Here is a 15,258-nt window from a genome sequence, read left to right as displayed (position 1 = left end):
TCAGCACTGTCACAGATTGTAAAGAAAACAAGGTGAGAAGACCCACCAGCTCCCAGATGACACGCGCTAATTGGTAGATGAGACAAGCATAGGTGCGAGGCGAGGTCAGAGAGGGCAACGAATAAAGAGTTTAAAAAGGAAGGAGAGGTGTTGATGAGAGTGGAGACGATCTTGGATGGCAGAAGGGGTAAGCATCAGGAAAAAAAAAAGTAGTAAGTGCTATCAGACCGAGGGCGGTTGAAAAGCGATTTCCAAATAAAGAAAGAAAAGCGAGACTCCACACAGAAGCGCCTAAATTGCGCAGGGAAGAGGGAAATGAATAGAACATGAAGGCAAAAAGGTCAGCGTGGATGAGATGTAGTGGAGTGAGGAACGGGGAAGGTCGCGGAGAACGGACATGCAACAAAGACAGAGGGAAAGAGAAAAGCTCAAACTGATCAAAGGAAGGATTTACGGAGAGTGAACACACATTTGGGCGCACACTGTCAGGCTGGATCTTGGCTAGATAAGTTAATTCATCCCAGGCTTAACAGGCTCACAAGCTCCATTAGGCAAACTTTCAAGATGCCCTTAAAATGAACCAAACTCAAGTGTGTGTTTACGTGACGAACTTCAGCGTTACTGCAGAGACGGTAGTCGCCTTGGGATGCAACCTGACAGCGTTCTGCCAGAATTAATAAAAAGGCGGACGAACGGTTTGCTGGTTTAAAACAAATACGATAGCGATGTACAGTTTTTGATTGCAAACAGGGAAATGTTGTGACCTACTGCAGGGGTTCAGGTGTCTTTACAAGATGAATCAGCGCAAATTCATCGTGTATGCAAAACTTCCACAAACTAGTTAATTCTTTGCATATAATCAAGTCCAAAGGAGCTTTAAATAATCACAGAATTAACCTTCCTACTGCTTCCTTACCCCTCAACCTGTTCAACAATCAGGTTGGAGCCATTAGCCTGTTTTCCACTGCAGGAACTTGTGGGCCATTTTAGGGCAACTCAAACCTTTGTGTAGTTTCCAGCGTCATAACTCGCCCCTGTACGAACTCTTTCGGGGCTGCTATGGGGTTGAAAAATGTACCTGCTCCTGAAAACTGCCGGCAGGTCTTGACTCTGGTTAAACTCGAGCGCCATTTTTCTGCCTTCTTGCTTTGTTCTCATCGAGCAGCAGTGGTTCCTCTCTAGCATTAACACCTTTAACATATCTTCACCATATAGGCTAACACGGCAAAGCTCCATTGTTCTATTTCCTACATGTTCATAGACGTGGCGTATCGTCCAGGAACTACTATTTGTCATTTTAATGCATTCGGAGTGTGCACCACAGCCAAAACTTTTGGACTACGGGGTTGTTTCTGCAGACGTTGCAGCCACCTGGTGCCTGACCTAAATTCCTGCAGTCTAAAAAAACAGTTTTGGTGATGGAGAAGTTACTTTAAACTTACCTTTTACTATATACTTAGTATATTCCTATATTCGTCATGGTATTAATCATTTACAATATTAGATATACAATAGATGGTGTTGTATGCTGTAATGATTAAAGCAAATACTTAATTTTGGACTAAACTGATTTGAGAAAAAGGACATTTTGGTGAGTTTGCTGCCATAGAAATCTGACCAGGACACAATCCAAATTTGACAAAGTTTTCTTTACCCCACAAACAAAATCAGTGTTTCCTCGTGGATCCACTGTTGTAGCCTAAGAAGCAGTCATCCAATAAATCCTAACATTTGATATAAACAAGGTGGGAGAACTATTAGAAACACCACAGGATAATTTATTGTAACACTGAACAAAATAGCCATCATGAAGGCAGGATTTAATGCAGGATTGTTGTCTTAGACCGCGGAGCTTCCAGGTGCATCTAACAAACTTTTTGGACATCCTGGACATGCACTTAGAACAATGATGTTGCCCATCACTCATTGGCTTTGGAGACTTTTAAAAACAAACTAGAAATAATAATGGTTTAGTTTATTTCCCTCCACTGACATTTCAGATCAACGGCAACTTTGTGGTACAAGTTAGAAAGTTAGAATCAGACGCTTGCCTACACATCATTATCCGTGTGACGGAGGAGGAGGGAATACGCCGGGTCCCTTCTCTTATGTTACGGCCTCCAAGCAGAGGATTGGCTCTTAGTGCTGAAACTTTCAAAAGGTGATTGATGACTTTAATTAAATGTTGGGACCCTACTGGGAGCTGACAGAGTGCTAGACTGCCCTCTGTTGGGCCCGGACGACTCTGGCGCCGACCCAAACACCCTGGTGGCTGATTACCTTCAGTGACTCTGCCAGACAGGGTCTCCTCCGGTCAGTTCAAATAATCACGTCCACACTCTAATCTGCAATTAGAGGCGGCAATAACAATAATAACACATCTCTGTCCTTGAAGTCAGAGCTATTAAGATGCGTTTAAAACCAAAAGTCAGTCGAACTGTGCTAAATGCATCGGTACATATCATTATGGACGCATAATGCTATGATAAATCCCGACCTCTTACCTAAAACCACAAAAAAAGGTGACAGCTCTATGACTTTTATTAAACACTGGTTGGCTTTTATACAGCGCAGGGACTTTATCGCCAAACACAAGCCTCAGATTTGCTGCTGCGGCGGACAAAAAGAGATAAAGCTCCTCTGGAACCAGCAACAAATGGCACCAGACTGGTGCTATCGCAGGGAGTTACTGCTATGATTTACTCTGCTGCTTGTTACACACCAAGGCCTCTGTCAGCACAGGTTAGGACAGACTAGCTGATGTAAGTAATGTTCTCTGACCCAGTTCAAACATCCAAAGTAATTTAGCCTCTGATAGGGCAGCTTTATTAAAGGTCCACTTGTTTTGGATTAGCGAGTGTAGCTTTATGCAACCGAGTTAAACCGCCGTATATCAGCAGCGCTTTTAAATTCAGTGGAAGAAACTGCGTCTAAATCATTTGGGTATAGGTACGGGTGTGACTCTTATATTCCATTGTGTTATGAAGGTAAGGACTTCACCTGCATTGTTAATAATTTATTCCTAACCACCACACACTGACACAAAAATAGAACCACTAAATAAACCAACACTGCTAGTCCATGCGCTCCAGAACAACACACAGTTTTCCAAGAAACTCGGTGCCGTCTTTATCTGATGACTCCGTTAGCGAGACGTCTTTTTGCTTATGCACCACAAACCTGTTACAAATCACTAGCCATGTTCCCGCATTACCGTGAAGCGAATCTGAAGCAAATGAAATGTGAGTCGGGCTTGTAAGGCTTACGGTTTGTTTAACTGCTCACAAGCAAAAAGGCTAGTTTGTGTTGTGTTGTCAGAAAATGGTGATTCATGCTATGTTAGAAAAAAAAAAAGGGCAGATGAAGTAAAAGTCCCAAACTGGAAAGAAAACCAGTTGGTCACCTTGGTTATATATGACAGAAAAATGAGGAATTTTGGTCACCAGGGAAAGTTGTAATTATTAATTCATATGTCAGCTTAAAAAAGGATAAAACTTTACAATTTCCTTTGAGATATTGTTGAATTATTGCTGCTAAAACCCTGCTAAATATACACTAATCTCCTTGGAGCTACTCTTCTCTGGAGTTTCAGTGCCTCACAAAGAAAAAAAAACAGAGAAAGTGTGAGTAAGCTCGTTTTGTTTTTCTCACGGTGTCCTTTCAGAGACAGCTGATCAATTACAGAAGATAAATGTTCACGAGGTCAGAACTTATTGGGAAAAGGTGTTTCCATCTACAATGAAGCTCACTAACTATTTTTCAAAAAGGTCCAAAACCACCTAAAAAAAATGTAGAAACTTTTTGTTGGTAAAATTGCCAATATTCTTTTTTTCATGGTTACTGTCATGATGTGACAACGCAATGATTCTGGTTAAGTTTAGGCACAACAACTACCTGATTAGGTTTGGAGAAACATTAGTCTCAGGGGAACTGCGTCACTAAGACTACAACAATAACTTAGTTTTGGGAACAATCGTAAAGTCGGCTGGTTTGATGTTTTGATGTTGACCCATCCATCCACCCTGACCTACTCCCTGCATGACTGTGTTGCGCTATAACATCATCAATCAACTTTCTGTCTTGCTCTCATCATAATTACTGGTGCCATTAGAGGGCAATGCAGTATGACCATAGACTATATATATAAAAGATGGATGTAGCCACTGTGACGTCACCCACTGGTTTGTGGATGACTGTTGTGAAGCCTTGAGGCTAGAATTTGACCATCTTGGACTGAGAACACCAGGATACCAGGCGTGGCCATGTGGTCGGGACGTGTCAATCACAAGGTAGCAACACCCTAAAACATAGGCTGCTTTATCATCTGGTTCACTCTAAAAGGGATCATAATTAACAAAATGAGCATCATGCTGTGTTGAAAGAGACTTTAAACTAGTGATTGAGACCATAAACTCATGGGGAAAATGTTTACTGAAGTAACAGATCAAGGGAGAAATAGGGTCATTTCTTAATAGACTTACATACAATCAGTCGCCCCCTGCTGGCCAATGAAAGGAATGCAGGCTTCAGCATTTTCAGAGCTGCATGATGCAGTTTATTAATATGAATTTTTAATAATTCCCTTAACAAATTTACAAGGGAGGAAACAAATAAAGTCAAGGATGGCACGACATAAGATAAACAAGCTTCCCTGTTCTCCACAAAAGTTAATAGTAAGCTTTTAAGGCTTTTTTTTCTGACTCCACTTCCTCTCGTACAGTTCTTAAATCAATACCACAATTATGCAGAGCGAAATACATCAACTTTATCACTTACTAGTTCATGCAAACATTTATGTGAAGCTATTAAATGACTACTCGTGCATATTGCTTCGTCCGGTCCGGGTGGAAACACAGATAAGTCCTAACTCTTAATCAGGGTGTCCTGTGGTTGTGGGACAAACTATAAGCAGTGATGCCACATCATAACGGTCCACAGACTTTCTCCTGGACATCAAACGTCTGCACACACACATCATCTGTGTTTGCTCCATTTGTAAGGTACTCTTGTCTTTGCTGTGGCTTTTTTGTCTGTGCGTGTAATCCGGTCAGGTTATTTGTGTCCTTTATATTGCGGATGTTGGCTGGTTCTGTCTGTGGCATTTTTTTTTTTTGCATTATGCCGGGGATGTAAGCTGTTCAGGTTTGTGTCTGTGCTCAGTGCCAGGTGTTACACATTTCAGGCTCACTGCCTTCCTTCTCACTCGAGGCTCAACAGCAAACCTCCCTCACACACACACACACACACACACACACACACACACACACACACACTCGTATACACACATCCATACTTACAAAAAAAGAAGAAGAAGAAGAAGAAGAAAAAAACAGCACATGCCCCCCTTGAAATTGTCTTCCTTTGTGCTCATTGTGTCTTTTTCTCACCTATCATCTGGGGTTTTTCTTTTCAGACAGCATCTGTTGCCTGCCATTATCGTTCTGTCTCAGCTCCAAGTTTTACTCTTTCTTTCTTTCTTTCTCCGACTCTTCCTCCCTTTCGCTGCTTCTCTCTCTCTCTCTTTCTTTCTCTAATGACCTGTCTGCCTATTCCTATTAGATCTACGTAGTCCGAGTTGATTCTCAGTTTCTACTCCATGCACACACATGCACCTGCCTGTCAGATATGGAGGGGGGGCTACCTCCATGCAGCTCACCAATCTGCTCGGTGCAGCACACACAGCCTGCAAAAAACTCACAACCGTAACAAGTACAAAGCCTTCTCCTACACTTCAGGGAACAAATCTAACAGAACCACCTCAACTTTTGCGTTTTTATTCACTTGCACGATTTCTCAGGAAGCATCTCCCCCTCCGCTACGCCTCGACTTCACCCGCTTGCAAATAAACAAACTCTTACCGTGAGGGTGGGGATGGCTGTGACGAGCGAGTAGATGAGCACCGGGGGGATCTTGCTGGTGTCGTCCGGACCGGGGTAGGGCTTAGAGAAGGTCTTGTCGTAGCAGAAGAAGCCCTGGATGTGCACGGGGAAGGTGTCCGTGTACTCGAAGTAGTAAGCCAGCAGCACCGTCCCAGCCATGATCACCAGCTGGAAATAGAACATTATCCCTCCGTTAGGATGCGAGAGGACGAGAGGTGAAGCAGAGGAGGTAGAGGCGGCGGTGGAGGAGGAGTAGGAGGAGGAGTAGGAGGAGGAGGAGGAGGAGGAGGAGCGGCGGGAGAGGAAGAGGGGAGAGTCGAGTCCCTGTTCCCCTCAGTCACGGGGAGATGCATAGGAAATAAGGAGCCAGAGAGAGTGAGAGGTTCAGTGTTTGGAGGCAAGATAGAAGGTGAGAGAGCGACAGAGAGAGAGAGAGAGACAAGAAACAGAGGAAATGTGAAGATGGAGGTTTTCTTTCTTCAAGAGATGAAAACAGGAGGGGGGAAGTAAAAAAAAAAGAATAAAAGAGGGTTCCGCTGCACATCAAGCAGCAAAAACAAAGAATTGCAGAGAGAATGAGAGAGAGCGATGAAGCGAGAGAGAGAAGAAGAAGAAGATGGGAGGTGGGAGGGAGAGGAAGAGGGAGCAGCCTTTATGCTGCTGGCACTCATGAAATCTACTACAGTTGAGCTGTGGGTGTATTTGTAGATGCTGCATGTGTGTGTGTGTGTGTGAAATGTGTGAGTGTGTGTGGCGGCGAGAGCATGTGCACAGGAGTGTGTTTCTGCAGACACGTGGTTCGAACCATCAGCTGTTGTCTAAAGCGAAAAAAAGTTCTAAAAATACTTCCACCAGCGTCCACGCACGCTTGTGTTTCTGCACGGCGAAGAGATCATCGCTGCATTAAACGATGTTTCTAATGGAGCCTGAAGTGTGCCGACGAGATGGGCTTCTGGAGTGTTTGTTTCAAATACGCACTACAAATCGCAATAAAAAAAAAAAAAAAGCATCCACATTTGCTCGTAATAAAGACAAATTATTCAGTCTTTAATGGATGGATTGGTAGTAATATTCCAAAAACATTTAGCGTCTCTATTTGGTGATTTGGCTTTAATGTGTGCGAGCGGCGCATTAAGCAGAAACACAGCAGTGAAAAGAGCTCTGATTGGTGGTCGCTGGACCACAGCTTCACAGCTCGCTGCCCCACAACGACCAAATACAAAAAATCACTTCTGGCAGGTCTGAGTAAAAAGTGAGCACCAAATGGACTACGTACAGCGTACACGGAGGACGGCGCCGGCTTCACAAATAACACTGATACACAAACCACAGGCTCTTTATTGTTGGCGACTATGTGAAAAGAATGTGGACAAATAGCAAATATTTGCCCCATTTAAACTGTTGCAGAGGGTTTTTTTGGTGTATTTATTAGGTGTTAAGGGTAATAAAGTAGGCTGTAAACACAAAATTAGCCTGTTATCCTCTATAAAGTTGCAAACTTGTTAGCAAACAGTTGCCGATTTATACACCCAGCAAACATCAGCATCTATTCAAACTTGTGTCTTTATGCATCTAATGAATGCAAGTCGACATTCGTTCTTCTCGTAGCTCTGTTTGGGTATCCACCTACCCTTGAAGGAGATCTTTGGCTGCTAATTATCTGTCTTAATGAACTAGTTGGTATCTTTTCTCTGTTGGCCATTTGGTGGCTGTAGTTAATCTTTGTCCACAGGAATTGTACCTCGTCTTCAACCAATCGATTGGTTGTGGAGGGAAAAAAAAACAAGTGCAGCTTATCTCTGGATAAACTCACCATGAGTGCACTCTACCTGCTCGTCTCATTCGCCTAAATGAATAAAAAGCTGTTACATCATTGTAGCCTGGTTATATTATACTGGGAAGATAACAACAGACTCACAGCAGACTGTAGACTTTATATTAAAGATGGACTTTGTTATCGGGATGCCACCCACTGGTTATGAACTGTTATGACGCCTTGAGTTTTGGAATGTGGTCGTCACTAGAGGGGTGTCAGTCTCATAGTCGCCCTATTTTCCTCTAATTGGAACCATAATTTACAAAATTAACACCATACTGTATTAAAAGGGACTTAAAACTAACAATTGAGACCATAAACTCGTCAGGCAAATGTTTACCGAGGTAACAAATCAAGTGCGAATTACACTCATTTATTCATAGACTTTCTATAAAACTGGACTTGTTTCTTCAACGACAGAAGTCGCCCCCTGCTGGCTGTTAGACAGAATGCAGGTTTTCTCTTCACCTTTCTGACACAGGCACTACGTCCATCTTCACCTGCTCATATTCATACGATTTCTGAAAATAAAGCTATTACAAGTCATAGAGGACTTTTAAGGAATGCAAACAAGTTGCTGGCAGTTTTTAGATGATCTAACAGTGTGAGTCGGTCATCTGTTTTAGCCACATTCATGTCAATTAGTTTTGATCTGACTCCGAGTTAATGTAAAAATGCAAAAATAGTGGACTAACCCTGGGAGGCTACTGATGTAACGCTCTCCACTTATGAAGGTAATATTGTTGATTGTCCAGCCAATAAGGATTTGGCTGCATGAGAGCCAGCCTGCAGCCCTATAGGTCATGTACAGCAGGTTTATTTAATCGTTTGTTGCAGAAAATAGCTGCCTGCTGCTGCTTCTGAGATTGGTAGGACTAAACCAAAACGGTAAAACTGCAGGTTGTTTAAAAACAATTAAATAAAAAGTGAATAGATATGACTTAAAATGTTGCACATATAAAAATATTAAAATGCAATCAATGCAAATTTAATGCCGAGAGCTAATAAGATTTATAGCTAATAAGCACAGATTTCCTCCTCCAATCACCTGTCTGGATGTTCTCTTCAACATCATTCACAAACCATTTTTGGGGAAATTTAAGACTTGATCACGACTGGATGAAATGCATCTGCACTCTGACCAGACATGAACTTGCCGTCACGTAGGTCCACATATATATACACAAGGCGTGCACACAAACACACACCGTCACACACATTCTGTCTGTAAGCAGATAAACACCCGCCTATGCAGACGGCAAAGAGCCCCACGTGACACATTCACACACAAGCACAGGGGTTGGTGTATTCATAAACGATGAGCTTTGTTTTTTTATTTTTATTTTTTTCCCCCTATTGTGTCTTTATTTATGTCAAATCATCCTTCATGCGTGCCTCCCTTGAGTGCTTTGCTATCTGTGGTTGTCATGGTGAAGGAATCACTGAGGAACCAGGTTTGTAATATTCTGCATTTTTAGCACTTTCAAAAAAAAAACAAAAAGGTGCTTTTTTTTTTGTTTTTTTACAGACCGGTCTTTGTGTAAGAGCAGTGTTGATTTTTACTGCATGTCTTCTGGTGAGAACTTCTGATAGCAAACGTGTGCACTTTCTGTGCAGGTGTGTGTTGGAGGTGGCGAGCTGCACACACACACACACACATATCCGATGGGAGCTCTTTGGTGGGTTTGCTTTGGGCGAGAGGAGGTGTTGTATACGTGTGACTCATAAAGCGCTGCCTTGTTTTCCTGTTCGATAGCTCCTCCCCTGCATTCAGCCGGCATATTGCGAAGGGGCTCTGACTCACGCTCGTGATTGCTTCGCGGTGAGAACGGCGCTAATTCACAGCGCCGCCTTAAAAATCATCAGCATAATTACAGGATGTGTTAGTCGAGTATGGAAAGCATAGCGAGCATCCTTAATTACCACAGGGGGGGAAAAAAAAGACTGAAGAAAGAGATTTTTTTTTTTCGCGGGTCACGTTTGTTGAACTTTGACGAGCAAATCCAACGTTTTGAGAGTCGTCTTCTAATTTTGGCACCTTGTTTTTGACAGAGGCAGCATGAAATCCAGCACGCCAAGTGTGTTTTTGCAGCTACTTCCACCATTCTGATCCTTTAAACTCATTCCTGATGGTACAGATTGGCCAGATGTTGGCATGTTGCTTTGTTGTCACCTCTGATGTGGGTGACGGCAGCTTATTCACACCCTGGCGACTCCCTACCTCGCCCTCCCTTCAGCACTCTTTCACACTTTTCCTCCCACTCCTTTCTTATTTTTCTTTCTTGACCTCATCCCAAAAAAAAAAAAGCAACCATTAACAGGAAAAAGGACAAGCTTCAGCGTTCCTGCTCTGACCTATTTTAGCGTAGGGGGGATGGAAGGGCGGATCAATAGCATAAAAGAGCGGCGGCTTGTCAAGATGAAAGGTCACATTAAGACAGTTGGAGTTTGGAGCTGTCACTAGGAGACGTGACGCCGCCTGTTACGAGCGTGAAAAGCGAGCGGAGACTGAGGAGTGTCTTCTTCTATTCTCGAGCCTTCCGCGGATGTCATCATCTCCCTCTGAGCCCCTCCGTTCACGTCGCCGCTTTGAAGATGCACTTGACGCCTGTCAGATTACCGAGGCATTAGCGCGTCACACGTCCCGACACTAAACCGACTCGATTATTTCAGGTATCGGAGTGTTTCGAAACCGGTTTCGGGAAATCAGTTTGTCGTTGATTTGGGTGGGTGAGAAACGAAGAGGGTTTATCTGCTCTTCATGTCGGATCCATTGTGAATGACAAGACAGTGGACTGTAATTAAATTCACACATTTAAACCTGAGCTACCTTAACTTGGCTGATTTAATTTAAGAAACAGATTATGTTGTTAAAGAGAGAATCACTATACCTCGATTCCCCTACAGTTACACTTCGACAGTGAGGTACACTTTAAGTAATGCTGTGAATAATAAACGTTCAGATAATATAGTCATCTCTGGAGCGCCCTCACAAAGGTCACTTTGCTCACTGACAGGATAAATATGCATCTGCTGTGGTTTCAGGGTTGAACTTGACTTTATAACATGTTTAATGGAGAACACATCCTTCGTGGATGTTTCTTGCAGACTGCTGTAAAAAATTGAGTTAAGCTGGAAGGATGGTGGTGAATTATAGTGAAGCAAAGTCACATGACACCAGTTTGGAGTTGTGACAATGTGACTTAGTCTAGATAGATAAAGTGTTTATCTTTTCAAAACTTTATTGATATCCTAGTATACAAACATTACTTATCACAGTAAAACTCAAACCACAATTAACTTTTTGCAAACTGTGTATTCAGGCCTAAACAAAATAGGAGATACTGAACAATAGGATTAAAGGTTTTGTTTCCATTTTTCAACCTCATATAACAGGAAACACATATTCGAGGAGATTCCATGCATTAGAATGTCCAATATGACTCTTTAAATGTCACTGATACTGAGTAAGGCCGCCCCTGACATGGATCAGACATGGTGGCCTGCTGTCCACCAGCTGGTTGATGGTGTCCGTGGGCAGGACGTCCCACTCTTCAGTCACATCCTGAAGTCAGAATTGGTTTCACCTGGTAACTGGGACTCAGTGTGTGATCATTGCACCTGGTCAGAAGTGATGACTGATGTGTGTGAATATAAATAAAAAGGAGGAATGTGTCTGAAAACTAAAATTATTCCAACTTTATGGGCAACGGTGTGCAAATATTAAGTAGGTATACATGTTAGCAGACCTCTCTCTCAAAATATGTTATACTGCTGGACTGCATTTTCAAATATGTTTGAGGGAAACAAATAATTATTATATATTTGTTTGTGATGTATAACAAACTAATTTTTGCCATCTTTTTTTGCCAGCTGTTGTCAAAGTTTTGTATTTGAACCAAAACTGTTCCATTTTCCTAAAACAAATCTAACAATGAAGGCCTCACACTGGACACAAACCCCCGTCTCCTGAGTGACGGTCTTGTTGCTGACTTATGTTGTCTTTAGGGTTTTATCCTCTGACCACTATTACTGCACCGAAATTCACCAACTTATTGTAGCACTACAGGAAAAGTCTACCAAAGTCAGTCAGATTCAGGGTCTGGGTATAGTGTTATTTATACTAAATCTCATGATATTTCCATCTAAAAGCAGAATATAGTAACAGTAAAGTACACGAATAGGTATGTGTGTTGGTTTTTGGGGTTATGTTTTAGGTACAGATGCGAAAAAAAACTAATAAAATAACACTTATTTCAAAAATGTATACAAACAAATAAGATAGAATTAGATAAAATTTTAAATAAAAATGCCTCTCACGTCAAGTGCAACATAATAATATTTACCTTAAAGTTAACTCTACTTTCTGCAATGTTGTTTTCTCTGTTTTTTTTTATCCTCTTCATCACTTTATGGGAACTGTCAGTGGACAAAACCTACTTACAGCTTCATACGTTCAGTGTGAGCTGAGAAGTCGCAAGTTCTTGGTGTGCAGCAGGAAAAAAAAATGTGTAGTGTGAGTTAACCCGTTCTACAAGATTGATTTAAAAAAAAAAAAGATGTAGTTTTTAACACTTAAACACATGAGCTCGGGCTGTTTGCAATGTTTAATACTACCTTTACTTTTAAGCTTGTGTTTTAGTCACTGTGAGGGCTGTTCAGATCTTCCACTGTCTTGAAATGATAATACATTCATATCAGGTTTTATATCAAGAAGAACGCGTTCCCTATGATGATATTGTGGTTTTGCAAGTATCTTACTGTAAAAATCCTGCAGCAGAGAAACCTTTTCATAATTGTGTGGAATCTGGTAAAATCAGAACCACAGTGATTCTGCATTTGGTCTGTTTTCAAAATGTGGCTATTATAGTATGCACAAATATGTGGTGAGCATCATGAAAAAGGTCTGGCTCTGCTCTTTCTAATGATACGTGTTGTGATATGTGTGATTCAAACAAGAGTAACGGGTGTGGAGATTCGGAACTCCATGCAGATTGTAACTCTGATTAAATCTGATGTGAATTCAGAACTGGTTTTCTCTTTGCAGCATTGTTGGGGAGGTCAGATTGTGTGGCTTCACTTAATACGTGCTACGAGGAAAAATTTAGCAGAAGCAGAAGGGTGTGAACGGTCGGGTTCATGGTAATTTCATTAGTCCTATTTTTCCGATTTACAAAAAAACAAAAAGCAAAACAACAGCTTTGAATCCAAGATACAACATCCTGCAGGTAGAAGAAGAATCGAATGCTTTCTGCACCACTGATGACATCAGCTAACACATTTGCTGAACGGCTGATATGACAGGTACGGTATAGATAACACCACAACCTGTTGAGGATGATAACACTGGGTTACAAAAAAACACTTTTGAAGGTGTCTAGGATTTTTTTTTGCAACGCTGAATCCATAAGTGACGTCTGCTTTTCTGTATCAGGTCAGGTTTTAATGCCAAAAATCGATTCTGCCACTAAATCGATTAAATTTTTTGACATTAGCGATTGATTTATTTTCAGATTTCTCATATGAAATCGGATTTTCGAGGAATAAATGTCATTTTCTAATCCTTTTCATGAGCTACATGATCCACAAGTTGATGAGCGTAAACATTTGTAACGGTAAGTAAACTGCATCAGATCAAAATTTTGACCTCATTGAGCAAAACCAGTGTCATATTTGGATTAAGCTCATTGCGATTGTCCAAAATCAGCTCAAAAAACTTGCAGTAGTGTAACTGCTGTAACCGTTTGAGAGCTTGTTTGCACCAGAGACACACCAGTCTTAAAAACTCACATCAGACAAACTGAGTCAAGAAAATGGAGCTCGAGTTGCACATTATCCTCCTCTGAAAGGCCACAGTATTCAGCGCTGTCACATTCCCAACGGCGCTACAGGACCAGCTCTTGCCCTTTCTCAGATGAATATCCTCTTCTACCTGATATCAGCGTGTATGACAATAGAAATGTCACAGCGTGTTTTTCTTTCAACTGCCCCCTTTCTCTTTAAAGACAAACATTGTTTTAAAAAAAACCCAGACTTTCCCTTTTTTCTTCTGTCCCTCCACATCCGTCACTCAACCCTCCATTTCTCCTCCAGTCCTCCAGCATCGTTTATTTATCCTATTTTTTTTAAACTTTGCTGAATATTTCACATTTGAGCCTCTGAATTTCAACATCAGCTGCCGGACTGGCAGACGGCGCCCAGTTCTAACGAGCGCGACGCCAAGAGGCAGCGAAGGGCTCGCGACGGCAGCGACATCAAGACGTCTGAAAAGCACGGCGCAGATAGATGGAAAGCATTACGGGAACGAGTCCAGGGAACAGCAACAGCCAACGGCGTGCCAAGGACCCACCGCGGCGAGTTCAGCACAGATCCTAAAACACCATCACTCTGCCTGCTTCCTTCAGCGCGGCGACTAAAAGCCGCACAAATCATGTTGTTTCTGCACAAACGGGAAGAGACAGACTGACATGGTTAGCCATACTTGATGAACTGCATTAATACTTTATCGATATGAAGGGACAGTTCTGTGATGACGACCTTCTAAATATAGAGCGGAGTCCGTTAATGGGGAGTCTTGTAAGAAAACCTCGACAGCAGAGATGTTCCTCATGATACCTTATGTACTTCTTCTTCAGCCTTAATGTGGAGAAACAGCATGAGATGGTAACAACACCACACATTGGTTTACTGTAGCTGTCATTCATCCTTCAGTCCTTCCAGCGGGTGCAATTAAGAAATTCCAACATTATTCTATAAAATAATAAAAGCGTTCATTTGCAAAAACTTATTTTTTTGTTGTTTGCTCGAGATCATATCAATCAAACTGAAGTTGAGTGGATTTGACTCAGTAGAAATGACAAAAATAGAGATAACTTGATTGATACTGTCTCAGGTGGACGATGGAAAAGTTCTGAAGGTTTGTGAAGATGGAGTTCTCTGTTTTTGCAAAAGCACCAGATGTAAATTTGGTCACCATCTCTTTTGAAGTAGCGTCCTTGTGCAGCGACACACTGCTCCCAGAGCTCCTGCAACAAGTGGAATCCTCCCTATAAGCTCCAAAAGGCTGCATCAAAACAGCAATCTTTAAACTTGAACTTCGTGTTTTTAACAGACAATGACCACCCGTGGCTGTTCTCCTGACACCTCATTATGTTACAGTGGAACCTCGGCGTTGATAATCTGACCCTGTGACACAAATTCATGATGCACAACTTTGTAAATATCAACCAAATGACAAGCGTCCCATTGGTTGCAATGGTGTCCTGATACACCTTCTGCAGTCTTGGAGTTATTATAAGTTTAAGATCCCTGGTGAAATTGCAAATGTGCATCTGCAAACGGTCAGAACAGGATTTCTAGAGTGGTTGAGATGCTGCAGGAGCACTGGGAGCAGTTTATCTGTGCTTAAGGAGACTAGTTTGAAGGGATTAATGGCCAAAGTTATTCCAGTGGGGTTTCTGCTTTTTATAGGCGCAGTCTCTCAATTTCTTGATCACATCCTGTATTGAACGTTTAAAGTAATTAGCAGTGATCTGTCCTGAGGCTAATTGGGGGTTTCTGCCC

The 15,258-nt window shown here is 42.0% G+C and overlaps 1 protein-coding gene across 1 annotated transcript in view; it reads right to left on the bottom strand.

Annotated features, from left to right (window-relative positions):
- Positions 1 to 15,258, bottom strand: part of plppr2a (phospholipid phosphatase related 2a) — a 51,918-nt gene that overhangs the window by 21,467 nt on the left and 15,193 nt on the right. Inside the window, exon 2 of the mRNA XM_008283755.1 lies at positions 5,859 to 6,047. Within this exon, the coding sequence (XP_008281977.1) occupies positions 5,859 to 6,047 (189 nt within the window). The remainder of the gene's footprint in view (positions 1 to 5,858; positions 6,048 to 15,258) is intronic.

Source organism: Stegastes partitus, unplaced genomic scaffold (assembly GCF_000690725.1).
Source record: "Stegastes partitus isolate 25-593 unplaced genomic scaffold, Stegastes_partitus-1.0.2 Scaffold326, whole genome shotgun sequence".
Lineage (NCBI taxonomy): Eukaryota > Metazoa > Chordata > Actinopteri > Pomacentridae > Stegastes > Stegastes partitus.
This window is presented reverse-complemented; position numbering and strand designations above follow the sequence as displayed.